This window comes from Amblyomma mixtum, chromosome 3 (genome assembly GCF_055824585.1).
Source record: "Amblyomma mixtum isolate Tamu chromosome 3, ASM5582458v1, whole genome shotgun sequence".
NCBI classification, from domain to species: Eukaryota; Metazoa; Arthropoda; class Arachnida; order Ixodida; family Ixodidae; genus Amblyomma; species Amblyomma mixtum.
The window spans coordinates 203592141-203616780 of NC_143014.1; the positions used below are offsets into that span (position 1 = coordinate 203592141).

Genomic DNA, 24640 nt, shown 5'->3' on the forward strand with positions numbered 1-24640 from the left:
GCTTCCAAAGTAGGCTACACCGCTGGTTCGAATCTTCGCTGTTGATGACTAAAGATGATCTTTGTTCGGGAATTTGCCGGCCGTGGCTGTTCTGGCATATTGAAATTTACCGTAACGCGACGTAAATATAAAATTCCGTCATTATTCTACGCGCGCATTTTTGAGGACCTACGGAGCCATTTGGTTTGTTTCTATATGGCAGCTTTCCGAACCGAAGTTGAACAAAGCGGGCGGGTGATTCGAACGGCGCTGGAAAAGAAGACTGTCGAACGCGGACGAGCAAAACGTGGTTTATCACCTTTGCAGGTCACCGACGAGCTCGCGATGGACGCTCAGAGCTGCCGGGAAACGTTTCAGGAATTGGCTGCGCGCGCCGAGGAGTGTCCCCGTGCCCTGGAGCAAGCCCTCTTTGAGATATCTCTCTCGCTTAGCCAGGGAAAGGTGAGAGCCCATTTGACAGGCTGGCTTTACCAAAAAAAAAAAAGCTTAAGGGCGCTCTTAACGTCCATGCCTCTGCTAGCCTCGCACATGGCGGATACCGCGCAACCTATACAGGGACAGAAGGAAAAGCACAAGTGCCCGCTCGCGTAAGTAGAGGACGCGGTTGTTGTACGCTCGGTCTTTAGTTTTCTCCACGTCGTACGCCATCGAACGCCCGTTAACGGGCGTTCAGTAACATCTGCTTTCTGAACTCTGTTAAGACATAATTGTAATGCAGCATTCTGTACTAAACGCAGAACAGCAGTTTTTTTAGAGCGAAAGCTTTACTGTTCGCTCTACAACTCTCAAGGTCAAGTTTGGTGCGCGTTTGACCTTAAGCCGGCGGAGCGGTGGTGTGGAAAGTGACGTCGTACCACGTGACTCGCTGTGCAGAGCTACCGCATCTGCGCTCACTCGCAGCCTCGCCGCTGCTGTACCACGCGACTAGAGGGGTATAACAGCTGCTTCGTTGCCACTCTGTCGCTGAGCCTCGCAATGGATGAGGGGCGCGCCGGACCGACTCCGGCGCCATGCCATGCGTAACTACGCTTAACAGAACTTTCGCTCGTATTACTAGGTTTAACAAGCGCTAAACCTATGCTAGATTTTTTTTTTAAATTGTGTTATTTCTTGAGTTTTGTGTAGCAAAGTATGTTCACATTGTGCCCATGGCAACACTACGCGCCCCTGTGAAGTAGTAAGACCTTGCTTTACTATTTCACAGTGGCGCCCAAATTACTGCAGCGGCAAAAAGGGGCAGCCAACGTAACGAATTATGAAAGGAGGGTGAAAGAAGTTTCATTCAAGTGAAATTTTGCGATATCCTCTTTCTCGGGAGCGCTCCACCGGCCAGAAGCAATGGACCTCCTTTTCCACCAGTTAGTCTCCTCTGTCTGTAGTAGTAGAAGAGAAATGGCGGCTGCGTTGCCTCACCCGTCCCATAGCCCGCAGCTCACGGCTTGTCTTTTGTTATTTCCCCAAAATGAACACTGAAGGGTACCCACTTCTTTCCGGATGTTGTTACCAGTGTAATGCTGTTGGCATCAACATTCGACCTCTATAGGGCAGTGGTAGCGGAAATGGTAGCTGGTAGAGGCTACATTGAAAACTGATGTGCTCCTTCCGAGCAGAAGTTTCACTTGAATCTTCCAAAGCTGTTGTATCTGCATTAGTGCATTCAATACCAAGCTTGCTGTGGAAATTTTTCTTTACAAAATTCAACGTCCGGTTTGATGTGCCTTCCCACCATTTCGATACTGTTACTAATGCTTGCTTTCATACATGCGAACCACCGACGTCGCACATTCCTTATTGTGTGCCTGATCGTGGGGCAAATAGATTTGCATTGGGTGCACCCAGATGTTGAGTTAGCTGCTCTTTGGACGGTTGCGAACAAGTGCAGAGAGATCGTGCTGTCTCGTTCACCGTGCTAGCGCTCGGTGCAAACCGACGTCCAGGGAGCGCTTGCTCGAAAGGTCTAAGGTGTAGCACCACACGTGCGCCTGAGAGACCTCTGATGCTGATGCGCAGCTGTATGACTAGGTGTAGACTGCGCTGCTGTAAGGTAGCGCTTGAGATACACAAGGAGCTCGGTATTAAGACCTGTGATGTGCGAAGACTTCATGCATAAATGGAGTATACTAATTGTATTATAATTGGGGCACACGGATAAGTGAACGGCGTGTAGCCTAAAGTAATTCGATGGCATTTTCAGGAGCTAATTCTCAGGGTGTCAGGGGTGGGGGGTAGGAAGTGCCGGTGAGCCCTGAACCTAATCGTGCTTATTTTTTATTTCTTCTAGGACTACAACCTTTTCTTCTTCCTTGAGTCCCTTTCGATGCTTTGTGTACATCAACGTTATTGCCTCTTTATCACGCTGCAGCAACACTTAATCCAGCACATAAAGAACAGCGTTCTTGTGTCGGGACACCGAGTGCAGGTGTTCTGGTTCCGCACCGCCCTGGAGCGCCTGTATTTCCGGTATCGGGAGCACCGGCAGCGCACCGAGGGCTTCACAGGCTCGGCGATTGCCCAGGAGCTACCGTCCCATATGGTCAGGGTGCGCAAGGTGATCCTTACGCCCACTCGACGCGTCTACCTGCCTCCGCAGCTGGTGTGCAAGAGCCACCTGCTTCAGCACTTCGACCCAGATTACGCCCTGCGCATCGTCGTGCGGGACGACGATTGCAAGCTCATCTCATCCTCGCTGGGTGCCTGCAAGGACGACTTCCTCAGCGCGGTACGGCGTTTAGAGGTTCATCATCGCCCGGTGACTCAGTATTCGTAGCGTGCTTAATTTTTGGAAAGCTGTAGTAGCTGAAGTCACGACCAAAAAAATGGCTGGTGGTTTAGCATGCGAAGCACGAAATGTTGTGCAAAAGCACCTTTTTTTTTGCAGGTGGACGCTACGTACCTGAAAGCGCGATTTAAATGACCGCTCACCCAGGGAGCCAGTTATGCGCCTTCCTTTCTCACTGGAGAGCCTGTAGAGGCTGCACATACACAGACACTCCTGAAACCCGGAGAGTGCCGCTATAAGTGCTTTCGCACTAAAATCTACAGGAAATCAACGATTTCATGCGACAGATGTACGTTTGCGGTAGTAGTGTATCTCGATCTCACATTGACGAGCTTCCATTTGCCTATTATAATTTCAGTTCGCCGCTTTTTCGTTCCGCTGCTGCATGGATTAAGGTGGGTTGAGTACAGAGGAGGGCACAAAACTGCGTAATGATATTTGTTAGGAACATTGAGGAAAATTGGGGGATGTGCTCCTTGCGATGACAATATACAGCTCCCATTAGGTCCTGACTTCAACCGTGGTTTCGTTTTTTACAGGTGATCAAGCCTCCGCTGTCGTCCGGCTTGAAGATCGGCGGCCGCCGGTTCATGTTCCTGGGTTGCTCGACGAGCCAGCTACGCAACCACAGCGTCTGGTTCTACGCGCGCGACAATCAGGACCGCACCGCGCAGCAGATACGCGACGGAATCGGCGACCTATCCGCCATCCTCAGCGTGCCCAAGTTCATGGCACGGCTCGGACAGGTCAGAAGCCGATCAAGTTCATATTGAGAGAGATGCTGGCATAGGCGATAAAATTCTATGAAAGTGTTTGAGCGAATTAACCTTTCCTCCGCAATGGAGCTTTTGTTTTCAAGAAGGCAGAGCCAAATAACTGTACCATTCACCACCATTGAGCACACCCTCAAGGCCACGTGCATCGCGTTAATCCGCATGCGTTTGGATATTTTTTCGAAAAGAGTAGCCTTGTGGCAAAGCTATTCATTTATCGATCAATCCACTGCTGGTAGAACTGTTACAAATTTCTACAGAGATCAGGCGCCATGAGCGGTGGCTCAAGTCTGACAGTGAAAATATCGATAAAAACATAGGTTACGCTCTGCGCGTTTTCGAATGTAATGTAAGAATTTCGAAATAGTTCCAAGAGGTAATGGGTAATAAAAGTAGTGTGCATAAATATTAGCGATACAGCACGTACTGTGCCAAGAGGTCTAAACATGCAGATTAGCCTCCTCTCAAAGTACCAGATCTTTGTCTCTTCTGCACGCCCTCCTTTTTGGTAAAAAAAAACCATTGTTCTTTAATGTTTTCTGGCCTTATTAAAGGGTTTTAGAACTATGGGGAGTCCAGCTACACAACATTGAATCTGTATATCAGTATTAGAGCCACCAATCTAAGGCGGGCGGCCCACTCGGGATACCTCTTTTCCTGTGTGCAGGCCTTTTCACAGTCGTTGGTTTCGCTGACGGTACCGAGGCAAAACACGAGTGTGGAACCGGACATCCGGCACGCAGGCCCTGGCGGCAGCGACGGCATCGGGCGAATATCGCACGCCCAGCTGCGCAAGGTATGCATACTATCGTCCTTATCGCCAACCAATGTAAACTTATTAGAGCGTTAGCTCATAGCTTTTCCCCCGGTTTTACTTCGGGTAGCGGTGAATTCGGCAGGTGCCAAGACTCTGCAGCGCAATTACTATGAATCGACGAGCGAAACTGGCAACCTGCCAAAATGTTGGGAGGCGAGTTGCAGCTGGGCATGGCTCTGACAAATTTTGTTCTCACACCACTGCAAATGCTCATACGTTCGCATTACACACTCTGTAACAGTCCTGTGAGTTTTTTTTTGTTATCACCAAAAGCCCTTTTTTCCTGCCTCGCGCCTTACACAGCCATCTTATCCGATCCGGCTTTCTGACAGGAACACTCCACCCAGAACTCTACGGCCCGTGACTGCGCTTCGCTTCTCTTAGTTAGGAGAGACCATCGGGTGCCTATTGTGAGCATCGCATGTGTTATGAAAGTCCAAGTGTTGCCCATGTATAATGGCTACTCATGTGCCGTGCATGTGGCAGGTTTCTACTCCACGAATTGCAGAAGCCTATGATATGCATATAATATTGTTCTACAGCGAAAACTATATGCGAGACTTCCTCTGGAGCAAGCTGTGTCGCCGTCGGGGGCGACTGCTATGTCGTAAGTAAAAACTCGCCTTCTCGACGTCTAGGAAGTCGAGAAAGTCGGCGGTCACGGCAACATCTCCTGAGTGGCTATTTTGACCCAGGGGATCTGGCAATTATGACCCTAAGAATGTGAAATACGGGCACCAGGCTAGGGAAAAGCTTGTACCAGTACAGTACTGGGCTTCATGTCATCCCCATCTCCGGCATAAAAGACGGATGTTCAGGCCACAACATAACCAACAATTCTGGACAGAAACATTTTTCAACGGGAAAGAGATCTTTGACGCAGTTTTTTCATATATTGTAAGATTTTACTATAACAATCAATACATCCACAAATTTCCCGTCGGCAGGCTTGCATTTTTTTGACTATTAACGTTTTTACTATATTAAAAACGCTCCCCATTGGTTTTAAATGGCAGTCTTAAGTGCTCGATGCCAGCGATGAAAAATCTAACAGAAGAATACACATTTAAATTCAATATTTCTATAACTGTTTCTTATAATTTTCTGATTTTCAAAATTTTTGTTCGAGAATGTTGGGTATTGGCCACCCTGCGGTAATCGCGTTTGAGAACGGGTTAAGAATGTAAATACGTCTCTGGTGAAAGTGAAAAGGCCCTAGCTATTTTTCCTGTTTTTGTTTTCGAATAATGCATGTAGTTACTTAAGTGCGTAGTCGTTCGTCGAAGCCTTAATTGTCCGCCCTTCGGCAGGTCCACGACGCCCTGGAGCTAGAGGAAGGCGAGGAGCCGTGCGCCGTGCAGATCCACTACGGCGGCTGCAAGGGAATGCTACTGCTGGACCCGACGCTGAGCGGTTGTTGCATCGTCTTCCGAGAGAGTATGAGGAATTTCCACTCGGACCACTCCGACCTATACGTGCTGAAGACGAGCAAGCCGCGTACGTTGTGTGCATGCGCTTTTACCGCGACCATCGACAAAAGGGGCTTAGACAAGCAGTTGGTCCGGAAGGCTCATAGTTCTCCTGACTTATCTCCCGCTGCCCACTGTAGTTGAATATAACTGAAAAGAACCGGCTTTTCCCCGTCAAAGGACTCCCTTTTGGCCAATGGCGTGGGCCGACTCTCACGACCCAGCTAGCATGAAAGTGGAGGGGACTACCCGCTACCATAGAGGGAGTGGACAGTCGCCTTTCAGCTGCCGCTTCCCGCATTGTCACGCTAGCAGGGTCATGAGAATCGGCCGACGCCACTTGCTAAACTGGGGTCCTCTGACGGGTAAAAGCTGCTTCGTTTTTCAGTTGTATCCGACTATCATTACGCTGTCTCCTAGTTGGGTTGTGCTGTGCTCCTTACGAGTATCTTAGCGTAATTTTCAGCGATCTATAGTTCAGAGTGTTGTCTCAGGCATACAATGAATTGTCGTGCAGAGCATCCTATACATATGCTGCTTAAGTGCAATGCCGGTTTGTTTCTTTACGTGCCCATGTACTGACATCGACAAAAGTTTACGGGAAGGAGGTTTGTAGACAAAATTTCCTCGTGGTCCGACAGACCTGTTAACTGAAAGGTCCGAAAATGGGAGGTGAATGCCCGTTCTACTCACTAAAATGAATACCAAATGAATGGATAGCGACGCAAGTATGCATATTTTACGCGAAAATTTGAGTGTACATTTGCCTCTCAGTGACATGCTAACGTCGATGACTTAATGCTTTAAACGGTGGCAGTCGTCCACTGTTTTGTGATTTGGTCCTAGCTACCACAAGCAGACAAAACATCCGCCGCGGTGGCTCAGTGGTTATGGTGCTCGGCTGCTGACCCAAAAGACACGGGTTCGATCCCGGCCGCGCCGGCTGAATTTCTTTGGAGGAGAAACTCTAAAGGCCCGTGTACTGTGCGATGTCAGTGGACGTTAAAGAACCCCAGGTGTTCGAAATTTCCGGAGCCCTTCACTACGGCGTCCCTCATAGCCTGAGTCGCTCTGGGGCGTTAAACCCCCATAAACCGAACCAAACAAGTAGACAGAAGGCATAGTCATCGAGCCACAGTATGTTACGAAGCGTGGAGGGGGGCACCTTCTTTCGGCGCTGGACTTCGCTGATTTCATGTTAAGTATAATCCGTGGCATGCATTGCTTAGAATACTGGATTACTGTGAGAGAGCCACATTTTGAGCCTGCCACACAGACAGTATTTACCCCGTGATGATTTACCGTTCTCCTCGCAGGCGTTGTTTTCCTGAACCGACCCATGATAAAAATATTTCAACAGAGTGGCATCAAAGCCAATGTGTTCCTGACTCTGCAAAATCGAGTCCTCGACTCGTTCATAGACAGTATGTTGGATCCCCAGGAGACCGCGCAGGTGAATATTTTTCGTTCATGTTCGCAGCTTTTGTGCCATTTGTGATGTCGGTGTTTGCAGTGTTTGCACTGAAGCGCATATACGGCAACCGATTCAGTGTTTGCAATGTTCCGCGTATAAATGAAGCCCATATACAAAAGGTGATTCCATTTTAGTCGAATAACTGAAGCCCATGTACGACAGACGATCCCATTTTAGTGGAATAACTGTAGCCCCTGTACGACAGCCAATCCCATTTTAGTCGAAATTTGATGAATAGTTCAGGATTTCGTCGCCGGGGTCGACGACCATGAAATAAGACGCTGTTTATAAGCTTATAGCGAAACTGGGCGCCTTAACTGCGCAGGTTCTGAGCGCCTACTGCGCCATGCGTCTCCCGTACAAGGAGCTGGCCGGCGTGGGCATCGACCTGGTCAATGAGCCCTTCTTTCGGGCTCTGGTTCGCGCCGTCAACAAGAAGGTCCTCAGTGAGTGAAACGCACGATCTTAACAGCTGTTCTTTTTTTCGTTGTCTGGGAAGAAGGTTTAGAGAGGTAGCACCGTCGCCCTCACCTCGTCCTTTGTTGATTAGTTTCGCTAATTTCCATGGCCTCCCAAAGTTATCTTAAATTTCTAGTTGCTTCATGAGATGCTCCTTGTCGGTTTTGTGCGCATGGTTAGAGTAATCAATGAGGTTAGTGTTGCGGACAATAGATTAAATGCTTTTGGTGAAAGACCACCGAGAACCTATCGCTTGCATTAGCCAGACCCATTGCGGTAATCATTCCTGTCGTAGCACTTTGCGTCTAGTATAACCCCATATATCTAGAAGGCGGTGTTTGGTCTTGAGTGCCTTCAGTCAGTGTCAAACAGTCAACAACAGGTATTTTTTGTCCGCGTACGAGCCTTGCAATCGCCGACGAAGGAATATATGGCACCTAAAGGACCGGTTTGACTTTCAGTTATTTGTTCACATAAATTAGTCGTCAAAGATGGGCCATACACATCAGTTTCGCGAGGGCCAACTTCAGCTCGTGATACACAACAATGTTTCGTGAGGGCCAACTTCAGCTCGTGAGGCATCGACTGGCCCTCAGGGAGCATGCCGAAACTTCTCCACAAGACTGCGTCAGAGACGAACCCTTGTCTCTTCACTCCGGATAATGTATGCGCTTATGCAGAGGAGCTGAGGACCAAGGCTCGTATTCTGGTTCCTCCGGACCACGGGCGCACCATGTTTGGCGTGCTGGACGAGACCGGCACGCTCGAGTACGGACAGGTGTTCGTCCAGTACTCGAACGACATGCTGCGGTACAAGGTCAAAGACCCCACGACCATCCTGAAAGGTATCCCGTCAGCCTGTGTTCGTGCTAGCAAGCATAATGCAGCATGGTCTGGGTGCGTTTAGGCAGCAGCTTTCGTATTTTCTTCGAAAGGATCCACGAATGTGAACGTGGTTAGAAATGGTAGATGCATAAAGTGCCCGAGTACTGGCTTTGCAGGCGTATGCGACCGTGTTGCGTGTTCGCTGGCGGCTGTCGCAGGAATGTAGACTCTAGTAGTCGAATCTAAACGTAGAATGCAGCGGCGGTACTCCCGAGTTATTGCGCTCTGTATTCGTGGACGGACGCGTAGTTTTGCGATGTGTAGTTTCTGCCCGAAATTATCCTTCTGACTCGCCTGAGAGATATTACTATCTAACCAAGGTATTCTTGTCCTTCAAGCCGAAGCTAGGACATCATTAATGCTCAGTTGTCCCAGAAATGTCGCGGATATATCTTGGAACACATCTGTAGTTTGCAATGCGCGGTACGGCAATCGATGTTTTTATGCAGGTAGCAAATGGTATGCAATAAAGCAATACATTTAGGTGAAGTACAGAGTTCATCAAAAAGCTCTCAGTGCACAGATTCTCTTTTCAATGGTATATTCAGGCCCTTACTATGCCGATAAAGCTATCAAGGTTCTCAGAGGTTAGAACGATACTTCTGCTACTATCTAGAGCTATTCAGAGCTTCGGGGGTGTCGTATCTGCCTCATTGTACTGCTCAAAAATCAGACCCTGTGACCTGGGAACTTTTGACCGACCGTGTACATGTTCGTTGTACGCTGCTGCTGAGAGTAATCTTATGAAACCGGCGTCTGGGGAGAAAACAGTATGACAAGGACCACCGTCTTATCCACGGGTTACGGTGAAATGTCTTTTATTTCCGTTGTACCTCACGAAGGAGCCGAAAAGTTGACGCAAGATATTAATTTTTTTTTCACGTTAATTTGCAACCCCACTTGGCATCAGTGCCCCTGAGTTTTCCATGCTCCGTGGGATGCGCAGGCGACGTGATTGTGACCAAGAACCCCTGCCTGCACCGGGGGGACATCCGCAAGCTGAAGGCGGTGAATGTGCCGCAGTTGCACCACGTGCGCGACTGTATTGTCTTCCCTCAAAAGGAGGGAGAGCGGCCACACCCAGATGAGATGGCCGGTACGCACCCTTCCTGGCGAGCTTCATGTTGACATTGTGCTATTCAGGGACGGATTTCAACGCTTGGGACTGAGAGCTTGCCTCAGTTCACATGCGCACTAGGACTGTGCTCTGCCAAGGCCAGTACCCCGTGGGCTTGCCTTTTAGAAGACACCGGATACCTCCGCCGACGCTTAGAACTCATAATGCTGCCAAGACCCAAAGGACACCTACTGGCGTAATGACGGATAAATCCCTGGCTTTCACCTTTCGTAACTGCGAATTTCTAGAATTGGGAAAAGATTCAAGAATTGTACCAGACCGTACGTGATTTTGTGCAAGGAGGCGTACCGCTTGTCAATCGCTAAAAGAGAAGGAAACGGCGCTTTTTCTCTGAACTCTGCTTTGCCAGATCCTGCATGCCGTGAGCGCTGTCGCAGCATGAGAAAAAATGCACTGTGAGGCTCTATGATCTGGAGCACAAAATAATTTGCAGTTTCTGTTTTAGGAGTTTGAGCGATTCTTCTAGTCATAGAGGTCCATTCACCATAACTGCTTTTATAGATGTCCGCAGACAGCTTGTTCTAATGGTCCTTTAATGTGATCTCTGCTTGCGCCCAGGTTCTGACTTGGACAGCGACGAGTACTCAGTGCTTTGGTACGAGGATCTCATCTTCGAGAACGGCAAGAAAAGCTGTGACACCTTACAGTACTGCGGCGACCTGCCCAAGGAACGAAAGGCGCCCATTGGGGTGAGCAATAGCGCTGATTTCGTCTCTCAGTCTTGCTCGGTAGAGGAGGGCTTGTTAATTTTTGATGAGCTATTTTAGGTGATATTAGGCGAGTTGTACCAACTGCAGTAGTCTCTACGACGAAATAAGAAATTTTTCAGCAACGTCAGAGGTAGAATACGGCGAAACCTGAACTCTCGCTGTGCTTTAAACATTGATCACAAAAGGGGCGTAATGAGGCTTTAATCTGCAACAAACATCCTTTTAGTTTGAAAAGAGGCAGTAATCGAATTATCGATCCGTTGTAAAACAGGCTGCACCACTGATTAACCTATCGTGTACGTTTACGAAGCTTTACTTGCTTGTAGAAAGCATAAATAGAAGGACATTTGGGTGCTCATTTGGCACTCGCAAGAGGCGATACTCTTTGCTCAATGGTGACTTTACCTTGCAAGCCTGGAGTCGTTTTGACTATGTTAGGTTGAGAGTGGTGGCTGAACCATGACAATGTCCGTAGCTAAGTCAACATAACCAAAAAGATACAAGTAGATGATCGTTCACAACGAAAACCATCCGATGCTTGCTTATAAACTTGTCTGAGCTCCTGTGAGACGTCACTGATGACGTCCCGAAAGCGTGCAGCATGGCGGACCCTATTAAGGAGGCTCTTCTGTCAGAAAACGAGATTGTTTCAAAGCATATTTGACGCACTGCAAAGGCTGTGCTACGAAGCTGACTGCGAGGGGACGGCGTCTAAAAGACTGCATTTCTCTCCGGCTCAAAAGTAAACTCGTCAACACAGGTGTAAAGCGAACCGCCCGCGCTCTTTCCCTCAACAGTGCCACCAAAGGTTTTGCATACGTGTAAAAGCTCTAACCTCTAGTTTTTGGACGGATATAAAGGGACAGTGTATGAAATTCTGTTTATCGTCTGTCTGACGAGAGGAATTCCCTTCATATACGGTGACGACAGGTGAAGGACATGGTGGACTTTTTCTGCCAGTACATTGAGCGCGGATATACCGGCCTGACTGCGAACGCGCACTTCGCCTGGGCCGATATGCTGGACGGTGGTATGAACTCGCGCCGCTGCCGCGACGTGGCGCGCAAGTGCGCCGTCAACCGAGACTTCGCAAAGTGCGGCAACCGGAAGGACTTCCAGGACCCGGATAAGCCACCAATGTACCCGGACTTCATGGAGAAGCTCGACCCAAAGAACACCTACTGCTCGCGCGAGGTGCTCGGGCAGCTCTACCGAAGCTGCAAAAAGGTATGCTCCCGCGTTTGCCGACTTGTGGCTCATACGTTCAGACGACTGCCGTGACTCTAATGACGAAGCCGACGGAAATATAGGGAAAACTGCTTGCGACGGTAGTGTAGTTCATAATGCACACGTTTCGTCCGAAACTCGTGCTTGCTCCTGGTTTGTGGTGTCTGGCGCTGTCTTTACTGCCCTGATTGCTAACTCAGGTTTTAGATCTCGCGAGCTGCCTTATCGGCGATTTTTCCAAGGTGTTTACGTTTAGGTTAGCATTGCATCAAGCAGAGCCCATCTGAGCTCTTGCTGCAACCTGTCGGTATCATGTCTACTGAATTTGAAGGTAGCTGATTGCATAGTTATAACTGATAAACCATGCCGGAGCCGTGAAGCCTCTGACTTGAAGGTCATATGCTTGCGTGGATGATCGCATGTCGATCATCGCATAAGCAAGTACGTCTTATGCGTAATTGGTTCGAGTCGTACTGCTCACGTAATAATTAGCAATATATTGATGATGAACTGAACTGAATACGTTGCGGCATGTAATTTTATGAACTACATAGCACATACCATGATAGAGGTAGTACTCCATTCCTGCTTCAGGTGATGTAAGTACATGTAACCATTTTCTTAATCGACATGGACTAATAGAACCATCGCGTTTGTCTGAATTCAAGAAGCTCAAAAAGCTCCGCTTCACTCCTCTGTCGAACTGTGGCAGCCTGTTTGGGGTTTTCGTTCCGTGAACTACTGTCAGAGCGCCAACAATCAGTTTGCATCCCATGCGCTTCTATATGAATTTTGCTGGGTAGGAGAGTTTTAACTTGTTTAACCTACTCTCGGTTGCTCTGTAGCGACTACCTTTTAATATTAGCGCGGAGAAAATCTCATTTGTCGCATCCGGCAGCAGCTCTGAAGACGCGGGAACAGTGTTGCAGTACTATCGGGGACAAAAGTGAACCCCCCTCCACGCCGGTCTCGGCACCAGGATTACGCCACCTTGTGGCACTCGCCTGCAGTACGGCACGGTTTAAAACTTGGAAAGGAAAACAGATAACTTATGTCCCCGGTTGTTCGTCTACGGATGGTATCGATCCATCAAAAGACGGCGCATAGAAAAACACGGAAAACACAGGGAGAACGGACAGGACAGGACAGGACAGGACAGGATGCGCTCCTGTCCAGTCCGTTCTCCCTGTGTTTTCCGTGTTTTTCTGTGCGCCGTTTTTAGATGGATCGTTACCAACTAGCCCAACTTTCTGCTTTACGGATGGTATCTGCGTTTTTTATTCATAATGTGCTGAATGCGCGCAACACCGTGTTGTGTCGTCCTTATGTGGTTCCGATGAACAGGTTGAACTTAGTACCGTCGGCCTTGAAGTGGTGGAAGAGAGCCTTCCGGACGCCCGACTGCTGCTTGAGGGACGAGAACAGTTCCTGCTAGAAGCCACGTCCGCCTATAAGCGGTACGCAGTAATACTTCCGAACCCTACAATAGATGAAGTGTGTTGCACTAAACGAGTTGCGAGATATTACGCCCTTTATCTTATTTAAGCCAATGTTCTCTAACTACTGTGGGGCAAAAAAAGCTACCACAAAAACGCAAAATTCGCTTGTCCTATTAGGTCTTCTGCAGTTCCTTGATTCACAGACTGCTTTTTAGCCGTGGGTGGCGAATTATCTGTTTTCGCACCAGCGAAGCCTGTAAGGAATAGAAGTAGCACGTGGTGCATAGAGTTAATGTATATGCTGCCAAAGGTAGCAGAGTTGCGCGTAGATCCGCCATCTAGCCTGTCAAGCAACCGAAGTTATGCGGCGAAGCCTCACTCCGTTTCTGCAGGCGACATGCCAAGCGCATCACCGATCAACCGTGGGCGCTTTTCCGAGGTTTGTAAACAACTTTTGCGTTTGATCGCAAACAAATAGCATCGAAACAGCTGACTGCGTAACCCAGTAAAAAAATATAGCCTATAAAAAGTGTTGCTGTTTCAAACGCGCGCCGTGGGGTGCGGCAGCAGGCGGTTCCCACAGTCGTCTTCCCCAAACTATTTACGTGATAACTTAAGGGCAGACTCAGTGTTCTAAATACGCCCTACAACTGCAGCATTTGTTCATTTTTGCGGCAACATTTAATCGCCGGACCTGCGCTAAAAAACCTGTTTATAGTCCCCTTTATTGGATCCGAAACTCCTGCAAAAAGTTATGAGCCGGAACTGAAGGACAGTATAAAATCTAAAATACAGTTTACTCGAAACTGGATGAAAGTTAGCATCTGAAGTAAACAATCAGAGGCCTAAACATGTTTTCCCTCGCTTAATAATTGTTCGCCATTCGGGTTTTATGCCAGCAGGTATGAATACGCAACGCAGAGCTCTATTTTAGCGTTTAAACAGCGTGCGCCAAAAAGCGCAGAGCCGCAAGTGCAGCCTGTTTTCGGTTAAGAAACCGCAATGCAATTTTTAGCAAAAAAAAAAAAAAAAAACGCGAGAGCTACGCCCGTGAACAGCAGCGAACGTAAACAGCGGTTGGGTAGTGGATACGCTTCGAACTTGGCCGGCTGTCAATCCAGTTCGCTGCAGCGGTGGCGTCGGGAATTATAAAAAGTGCCCTGAGCGTCACCTTCTCCGCAGTACACGGTTGCTTGTACACCACGTGATGGCGATCTACTAATGGAGTCGCGAGCGGCGTTTTGAAAACAGAAACGCAACTCTGCTAGCTTTGGTAGCATATACAGTAACTCTAGAGGTGAAGTGTTACCACAATTCAGTCCTCACAGTTCGATTTCATTGACAAGCTTTTGTTAGTATCGGTGTTTACGACACTACCAACCATGAGCAGCTCCATACTGACCTTGCCACAAGTACAACTGTTTCAACAAAGCTTGTTTATTATGTTCGGTATCAGTATCACTGCATTCAACTTATTATGGAGAGTTGAGAGCCTGCTGAAACAGGTTGATAGAGGTTGGTGTTATACAAACCTATGCGGCCAATTGCAGGAGCATGCTCCATGAATAGTCATGAAAGGGCTCTGGAGATGAGGTGCCAGTGTGTCGTGACGTTGCTTACTCACACGTAACATTCCATGAGTGGCTTTCCTAGACATTCAACAACCTTTAAGGTAATAAAGTGAAGTGAAGGGTAGTGAACCAGCGCCTTCTGTTAGCCTTCGGTAGCGAACACCACGTAACCCACTGGGATATTTTAAATTTGTAATATATTGAAAATGAGAGAGTTCTGAGAGATTCTGCGCGAACATTGTTATTATCCTAGGTAGCACTCTGTTTTTTCTCGCTGCAAAATCTGGCGTGTAAAATGCCTCCTGCGCTCACGCCAGCTATTTCAGACGGCCTTAAAAAGCCAATGGGATGCACCGAACATCCAATATTACCGCGTTGATTTTCTAGGGAGAGCTACATTACACGCAAGTCTCGCCGTTTCGCCGTGGCCGCACCGTGACCTTGAGCCGTTGCCTAGCAACCGCCGCAGCTGGCGGCCGCCGCTCGCCGCTCCATCTGGCGTGACGTCACAGGAGGAGCCGGCGCCGCGGCGTGCCGGCGAAACCGAGTTGCAACAGCTTTGCGCATGCGCCGTAAGAGGAGGGGGTTGGTGCAGCTGTATATTTATAGAAGGCGGCTCGATGGAGCCGTCTGTAGATTTGGATAGTGAGTCGGAGAGACTGAAAGAAGCCAGGCTTCAACTGCAAGACGAAGAACCGGAAATAAATTAAATGCGTCACACTTCGCTGCTTAACAAATGCCCCGTTTTTAATGTAGTCGCAATTAGACGCAACGGTGGGATAACAACCGAAGCTAAACATTGGACGTAGCCGGAGAGAAACCAAGCTAAACGACAAGGTGTAATCGAGTTTAACCGTGCTGTCGCTATGTATATCCTGGCCTAGCTGAGCTAAGCCACTGCCATTTTTTGAGTCTTCAGCGCTACGGGGGTCGTGGTGGCAGATGTCCGAGCTAGAAGCGTTTTTTTTCAGACTTCCTGCGCTTGCTTGCACCACTTGTACAGTTCAGTGACAGTACCTAATCTTTTTTCATTGCTTACATCACCTCCACAGTTCAGTAACAATGCCTCATCCTTTTTCGTTGCTTGCATGACTTGGCACAGTTTAGTGACAGTACCTCATCCTTTTCCGTTGCTTGCACCACATTCACTGTACCTCATTCTTTTTTGTTGCTTGCATCATATGCACAATTTAGTGCCATTAACTCATCCTTTTCCGTTGCGTGCATCACCTGCGTAGTTAAGTGACAGTATTTCATCCTTTTTCGTTGCTCCAGGTACGCGATGAAGATTCGGGCGCTGCTCAAGTCGTACCGAATCGAAAGCGAGAGCGAGGCCCTCTCCGGGGCTGTGTACAAGCTCAGCAAGTACGTGAAGGAGAAGAACGACCCTACGGACATGGCCATGGTGCTCGAGAACCAGGTCGAGCACGTGGTGCGTCGAACGCGCGCGGAGTTCTTCTCTGAGCAGCTGGACGAGGCACGCGAGAACCTTAAGGCCTCCGCCTGGTACCAGGTGAGGCGTCGTGCGTTTTCTTCTCATCGTACAGCGCTTTCAGTCTGGGATGCAGCGGAGTTGTGGTCCGTGCATAGAGGAAGCTAGGCAGGCGAACAAACGAGCCGGAAACAGATATGGGGCACGAACGAAACGCTAAATATCGTCACCATATTCTCTTGATAAATGTTGTATTCGTGTCACTTCCTTTGTACTTTGCTGTCTTGTTTAGCCGTACGTAGAACTTGATGGTCGAAGCCACATTGAAGGAAGGAGTACCAGCGCCCGCAAATTTGACACGAATGATAAGCACGTGGCTTGGAGGACTGACTCCAGCGCCGCGGAACGTTGGCCGCTTGGTCTTGAGACCGTGCTCCACGGTGTGTGTGCGGCGGCTGACGATAACGGGTGCTCTGCTGCCGTTATCGTAAGTCGTAGTAACATGCTCGAGCATTCGTGTTAAGCTTGTGTGCGGCGTTACAACGCAAGGGAAGCGAAAAATCTGTACGACAAATTAATGCTTGTGGTTGACCATTTTCCAGCGTGAGCAGCCTCCTGCCGTTTCCCACCCTCTCTCCTTCCCTGTAATGAAAGTGTGTACATGGCTGGCGTCGAGCATTACAGCGGAAGCCTGAAAGATTGTGCTGTTCAGGGGGGGGGGGGGGGGGGGGGGGGGCTGTGGCCCTCGATCGTCGTGGTGTCCATTCGAAGCACAACGCAATGCACATACTTGCTAAGCCGAACTGACTAGCTATGTAGTGATTCATTCTCACGGTAGCATCACGCCGACCAATATGGCAGATAGTTAAGACTGCATATCAGCGACTGCAGTCTCCCACCGACGCTACGCAAGTGACCTGGAATAGCTTCTGAAACATACTTCGCTCCATGTTAAAGCCTCGTACGTCAAGAATGTAGGATGCTTCCGTAAAGAATGGGAAGTGTCTGAACGACCCACTTTCTTAGTTGGCGTCCTAAATCTATGCGAGAATCCGCCGGAGCACTAACACATTCAACGGCGAGTCATTTCAAAAGTTTGGTGCTGTATTAAGAAATAGACGATTACTATGGTCGTGGCGGAAGCATGGTGGGTACTAGCGAGTTGAACTAGTCTGTACCTCCATCCCCTTCAACGGGTCTCCGACAGAAAGCATTCGACAAATAATGAGAAGGAATATTTGGAGCTGGCAGCGTTATCTGTATTTGGTGCTCAGTAATGCCTCTTGATTTTGCCTCCTGCGAAAGGAAAGCTTTAAATAAACACTCGTACAAGGATCATTCTCCCCGAGTGTTTTTGAGTGTCTTCTGGAGACATTTCACCATAATGTATGTTTTGACAAAGGCCCATGATCTAGCTTCAGCGTTTTTCGTTCGATGGCAGTCATAGACTAGCTTTGCACCTTACGGCGACTATGTTAATGCTAACAGCTTGTGGAGGATAAATCCTTAGAGTATTATGTGGGGTCGGGACGCAGGTGACCTACGATCTTCAGTCCTCGGAAGGTGGTATCCAGAGCTTCCCCTGGGTGGTGTCCGATGTGCTCATGCGCATCGTGGTCAACACGCCCTCCTGCGTCCCCGTGCCGGCATCGCGCAACAGCTTCAGCCAGCGACTCGGGGCGCTGCTGCTGGGCAGGCCGCACCCTAGTGGTGGAGACCAGGACGGCACGCAGCACGGCTACACGCAGGTGTTGACCAACCTACTGAGGCTCATGTGCGACTGGATCGACTCCAGTCGCGAGTTCCTCTCCGTCAAGGACCCGCAGGAAATGGACCTCTACAAGAACATCATGCGCGATGCATGCGTCAAGGTACGCGGTGTCAGCAAAAAAGCTGCGTGGGGTGGAGAGCCTGGGCAACGCGATCGGCTGGGCTCCTCCACACTCTTCGTGCGTGAGAGTCTTTTCTGCATCATTGTTCACTGCCTTGCGTTCTTCGCCATCCAATGCCAGTAACAAGCGGGACAGAAGCAATATGGTTAGATTGATCAAAAAAAAGTCAGTCTCTTTTGTTCAGTGGCGTAGCCAGAAATTTTGTTCTGGAGAGGGTGCACGCGGCCTCCTTATAGAATTTGTGGAGGGATCAAACGCAAGAATATTAACTGCATTGCCATTGACAATGCCATTGTGTATTACATAACGCTACGCACTCTCTAGACAAGTGAATATGCATTTTTTTAAATAAGAGAATGCATTCGTATGTCTTAAAAATCGTGGCAGACATAACTGATAACAAGTCTTCTATGTTTTTGCGTATTTAATAAGTAAAGATAATATCACATGAAGTCTAGAACTATATCAGTCTGAAACCAGCAAAGCAGTGCATATACCGCTGATATGAAAAACGTAAATGCCATAAAACTAGCAAGTAGAGGACAAATATTTTAATGAATATTTGTCGTTCAAGAACCATTTCATTTTTTTACATATGGAGACGGCCAGGGAAAAATCTCAATGACGCTGTCCTTCGTTCCAGTGTACTGCGCCGCAGCAGCTGCCACCGCTCATGTATTGCGAGTAATTGCGCCGAAATTTTAGTCGCAACAGCGAGCACATGAATAAAGGAGGAGTTCTGCAAAATATACGTTCGAAGTGCGAAGATAAAAGTTGGCAGTGGTTTAGCTCTGGTTAAACCTGGAGGAATGCGAAAGCAACGAGGAGAGAAAGAGAGGTGATGGAGAGCGCGCGGCAGCGGCGGGGGCCGCGGCACGCTAGCCATGCGCCACTACTGAGCATGCGCAACTGGCGAGCGCGGCGGCGGCACCTCTGAGTCACCCCTGCAGCGATGGCGATGGCGCGCCAGCTGTGCGCCGTGTGACGTCACTGCTCGTCGCGCATGCGCAGTATGGCCTTGCTTCAGCTCCGCGACATTTCGCGGAGCGCGTCGATGATTCAAGGGAAGTCACCGGCAGCACGGACCGAACGTCCGACAGCTGCCACTTCCGCGCTTGAATGACCAGACTTGTGCTGCAGTGCCTTCCTCTACACCTCGGTTTGCTGACACATCAGCTCTCCGCTTCTCGTGCCCGCCTCGCACACACCATTCGCACGTGCACACGCGCAACACGGGGCTGGCACGCACAGCGCTCCGCTGTCCGACGCACCACTGTCGACACGCCGCGTTCCAAAAATTCCTTAACGGTTTGGTGTGCACATCACACCCTGGTTTTCTTATACCGAAACATGCACTGGTACATGTGGCAGCTGTGAAACAAAGCGCCATGAACTGCTGTATGGGAAGTTGTCGAAGTGCTGGCGTTTTTTCTCGTGTTTGACCTCACAGCTGCATCGACAGTCTACCAGGATGACGGCTACCTTGTCACTGGATAAAAGCACCAGTTTCTGCTGATTATGCAGTATGAATATAAAGTTTTAACATCACACAAGCATGCTAATGTATATGCCGGATAAGCTGCGCTTGGTAAAGGACACGCCCCTGCTTACGTGCCTGCAGCAGGCAGCTGTCTGCTAAGGTTACGACAAGCTATTGTCTACGCTGTCATGCTATCATAGCTTAATAACAACGGACAGTCTTGCTACCTTGACGGTTTCTCCTGCCTTATGTTCGGCTTCGTTTCGAATAATCAGAAAATGCTCACGATCGGGCGCTTATCGGGCATTAAGGTTTATGTTGTGAAAGTTTCGAGAGCTTAAAGGTGCACTGAAGAGAAATCTTAACTCGTCTTTTGCCGCGGACACTCGATCTACACGTTCCGAGCGTTCTTAGAAAGTGCGATTTATTGCCCTGTGTGGCCGATTAGCCTAATTAAATCGGATTAATGTCCGGCTCCCGCCTTTTCTGTTTGAATTTCCCGCATACGGTGGGAGGAGTCGACCAACGCACGGAGTGCCTTTCAGGCAGTCGCGTGGCGGCTTTGTTTTCACTTTCATTTGTTTTTTTTTTAGGTTTCCGTGAAAAAATAGATCTAGTCAGAGGCTACATAGCTCCAAATTAGGCCCACGGAAATAAAAATACGCGTGGACTCTTTGCTTTCGCCGATTACTACGTATCACTCCGCTGATGGCAGAGCGGCAAGCCGCCACGAGACTGGCTGAAAGGTTGGTCGACTCCTCCCACCGCATGCGGGAAATAAAAAAAAAGGCGGGAGCCGTACGTTAATCCGATTTGCATTAGGGAAATCAGCCGCACAGGGCAAAAATTCGAAATTTCCAAGAGCGCTCGGAACGTGTAGATCGAGTTCCAGCGGTAAAAATACGAATTCAGATTCCTCTTCAGTGCACCTTTAAGAAGGAAGAGGGGATATCTGTAAGCACTTTCAAGATTTTTACGCGCTTCCAGCGTGAAGAAGTGAGATCTATTTCATGTTGTAACACATTATTCTAATGTCAACGCATTATCGAAAAAACAACGTATTCATAGATAAATGTTCTTAGAGTGGGTGCTATCCTGCGAGAGTCTGTAGCGGAAGCTCGCTGTTCACTTCCCATCGCAGGTATACCACTCCCTTTCGAGGGACGTGCCGCCACACAAGCTGGTGATCATGTGCCTGCGCTTCGCTTGCGCATGGTACCTCAAGGTCTTCCAGGGCGGAAGCAACGGCGAAGAACTCATCTCCAAGGAGTGTCGGCACCGGTACTGGCTAGGACACCTGGCCCTCATCACGCTCAATCGGCTTTCCATGTCCGGCAACCTGGCGTACCTGCGCAGGGCACCCGAGGAATGCCCCTCCGCAGAGAATATCGGGTATTTCACTCCTTTCTTTTAAACTGGAATGGCGCCGCTGGAGATGCCCTCTAATAATTTTCAGTCGCAGACGTTGAGGGAAAAATACTTTAATGTTATTCTGAGTGTTGTTCGAGGATCCGCTCGGCAGTTCCGCCGGAATCTAGAGACGACAAGGTGCGTTTACACCAAATGTTGATTTCCACCGACAGCCAGTGCTTGGTGCTTGCCGACGTCGCCGACGTCATTAGAAATGTGGTTCGAGAATGGGGTCACTAATGCGGAATCCAGGTTGGCCGGTCGACCCTAACGTCGAAGTGCACTTCAGTGCTATACCGACAGAGACCGAAACTGCCTTTACAAAATCGTTTGTAAATAATTCACCCTGTGCACTGCCGTTTCCAGTTCATCTTCATGATTACTAGGCCCGTGAGTATCGTTCATGGCAAAGAAACGGATACCCCGAAACTTTTTGTCTGCGCCCTTTTAAAAGGCAGAACACTCGAAATACGTAGTAAACAGCTGCGAAGGATTTTCAGGCTGCAGAAGAGACATCGATCATTGTTTTGAGCGAAAGTACCGCTAAGAAGTGTCAACTAATGATGCTCCTCCTCACTGAAGTCAACCCCAGAAATGATCGTTCAACATCGCGTTGCCTTTGTTGCCGGGCTGCGTTAGCGTTGGTCATTGTTCTAAGTAACATTAACGCAGAACATTAATCCTCAGCAAAGACATCCTTGAGTTTCCGTGAACAATTCTCCGTGCGCATCGCTCCATGCTTTCCGCAGAGCGCAAGGAGGCTGCTGTGTGGATTACACCGCAAATAATCAGACGCTGCAGCAAACGGCTATAATCATCCCCTATACGTTACCCTCCTCAGTGCCTTACTTTCAGGCAGTTCTCGAGATGTCTTCTGACGGAGTGTTAACGAACTGCGTCAGGAATAACAGTTGACAGGTTGTGTGACTGCCATATTTTAAGTGTGTATATAATGGACATGCTTAGAGAAATACTATAAAATCAGCGTACACCATCTCATTCTAATTTGTTGAGGAAATAGATAAAAACAGCCACTGCATGTTTCGCAAATAAAAAGCTACTTTAAGGCTTTTCTAAAGCTCTCTTACGCGCAGTGGCTTGGTAATGGTATTCATCGCAGTACACGAAATACCTTGAATTGTCTTTCGCTGTCCTATCTGCCGTCCTCCCCAGGATTTATATGGACCGGGAAGACGAAGAATTCTTCCTAATCCTTCGTCGCTACGAGGAAATCTTCCCGAATTTGGTGAGGGACTGGTCCGGCGTTCGGGACATACAATTCTGCATCCAGAAGGACCGCATGGGCGAGCGGTACCTTCAGCTCATGGTCACCGGAAGCCACTGGGCGCTGGAGCGCCTCAAGGAGATCGTCGTCGACCCGGTTTTCCGCCAGTTGCTGTCGCTTGTGTTCAGGCGGGAGATTTCACAGCCATAGAAGAACGCCGTTGCTAGGAGGGCAGTGGAAAAGTGTTGAAAATAGAATGGTGAAATCAGGCGTCGTGAAAATATACGTTTACGGGCGCAAGAATGGAAGTTCGGGTGATTCGTGACTCACAGGTTGAGAACCAGAAGCGCAAAGGCGATGACAAGCGGAGACACATAGACACAGCGCCGTGTTTTTGTGTCATGTACATACAGAGGGCAAAACTCTTGTTTAAAACACGTTCCGGGCGTGTTTTGGAATGAGCACTCGGTATCTAGCGATACCATTTGGTTAAAAATGCTCGGGATGTATGCCGGTGGAGCTAAACTAATCGGATTTAATCGTCATTTTTTGCCTTCCTGGTAGCAGCTGCTATGGGATCTGCTGAACACAGTTCGGCTGTTCTAGGCATGCGCTTTGCCCTCTGTACGTGATATGCATAGGCGCATTCCCGTCACCAGGATACAGGCAGGAACCACTACGTGGCCGACGCCGACGGCTGTCCGGTACGCGTCGCTACTGAACTTGACGTTAGCAGCACCCCGGACCACGGGGAGCTCGCCATACCAAGAGCTATAGACCACGCCAGCACACTAGACACAAACCAATAACACTAAGCAGACAGTTATAACCCTTACAGACTAGCAGCAAGAATGTAGACGTTTCAGACAATGCAGGTTCAGCCACACCGCAGCGCGAGTAACGAGAAAGCACTTGCCGTTTATACCTGCTGTTACCGCATCGTTTGGTGTCAGGAGACTCGGCTATTCCCTGGGAATGAACGCGGACGCGCGCTTTGCGAGAAACGGACTACGTTGCTTTGGAAACGGGTAGGGGTTCAGCCCAGAGTGCGGGGCAGATTTTAAGCGTGCATTTATCGTACGCAGAGTATTTACGCGGGCGCCGTGCGTATCGCCGCATATGCACCCCTCCTCATCACACACTTCCTCGAGAGGAAGCTGACTTGTACCGGCAGCTACAGACAGACACACCTTCCCCTCGCCTTGAAACCGACATGTCCGTCACCGCACCGACGCTCCTCCAACATATGCGGCATTTGCATTGCGCATTGGCGTGCTGTGATGTGGGTGCGTGCTGTGGGTACGTGCTAACACCCTCCACGCCCATCCGCCACCCCTCAAGGGCCTTGTGGGGCCACTGGCTCGCCCTACCCTGGCCCGGCCATAAGCTCCTATTAGCCTGCCGTGAATTTGTAATAAGAGGCCCATCCCCGTCGTCAAAAGATGCATTTTTCTTCACTTTTTATTTTATTTTAACAGTTACCCCCTCTCTCATCTTCGTCTTGGATCTGTAGGAGTGCCAGTGCCTCCAAAAGGCGTGAACACAGTGTGGTAGCTACTTCCTTCAAAACGGCGTTGAGCATCGAAATCAGTTTCGATGTCGTCGCCGAATCGTTGGCGAAATATTTCTCTCAGACGCATGCTTTGTGTTTCGCCACAGTGCTTACACGGTGCACTAAGGAATCGATCTCAGCGTCATCCCCCAACACGTCGTGTGTCGCTCGCTTCACCATCATTTTTGCGAGCGTTGCGAGCGCGGCATGTGGTTGGAGGCATCCCTGGGTGGAGCGCAACAGCAAGCACACTAACACGCCCTTACCAACAAAAGAACTGCATTTGTTGTTCAAAATTCGTTACAAATTTTTCTTGCTAACTCTACAGTGTCAGCTTGCTACAAGTCGCACCAAGTGTAGGGCTCCTGATAAACTTTGCAGACGAGCGCTGAAACATTTCGCTAGTATAGAAATGCGGCCTCGGGGCCAGGATTTATACCAGCTAACTTAGGCTCAGCGGCCGAACGCCGTAACCACTGAGCCACAGCGGCGGATCACCGACATAGCCTCAGCAGCATTTCACTAGCAATCCTGTGATGATTACTCGACAAACTCACGGTTTTCATCAGTCTCATCCCGAAACTTTTTCCTTCTTGTGTTTCGACTTAACAAAATCAGCTTGGAGTGACTTTTTTGAAGCAGAAGCTATTCTGACGCTTTTAGGGCAGGACATGCGTAATGGTGATGTTGCCGTTTCTCTCATGGTTTCGGAAACATGTTTCATGTAAGCAGCGCTTCGACTCCGTTATATTTCTGGCAGTGCAAGCGCCATTACGAAACTAGTTACAGGATCGAGTCGACCACGTACTAAACAGCGTGAAATTGGACGGTTAAATTTTCGTGTGGGCTGCCATCAGCTCACCTGCCACAAAATAGCCAAGTGCAGCACGCATTCCGCGTTTTTGGCG

General features: G+C 49.1%; 1 protein-coding gene across 1 annotated transcript; it reads left to right on the top strand.

The window, feature by feature from the left end:
• The first annotated feature begins 309 nt into the window (after positions 1 to 309).
• On the top strand, positions 310 to 22409 carry LOC149353347 (uncharacterized). Its single transcript, XM_089577330.1, has 16 exons — positions 310 to 441; positions 2420 to 2719; positions 3319 to 3525; positions 4220 to 4348; positions 5680 to 5866; positions 7155 to 7291; positions 7638 to 7758; positions 8452 to 8616; positions 9603 to 9752; positions 10353 to 10483; positions 11435 to 11731; positions 13076 to 13188; positions 16017 to 16254; positions 17709 to 18044; positions 20687 to 20937; positions 22129 to 22409. The coding sequence occupies exons 1-16, from the start codon at positions 325 to 327 to the stop codon at positions 22388 to 22390; spliced, it is 3141 nt and encodes a 1046-aa protein (XP_089433456.1). The 5' UTR covers positions 310 to 324; the 3' UTR covers positions 22391 to 22409.
• The last annotated feature ends 2231 nt before the right edge of the window (positions 22410 to 24640 follow it).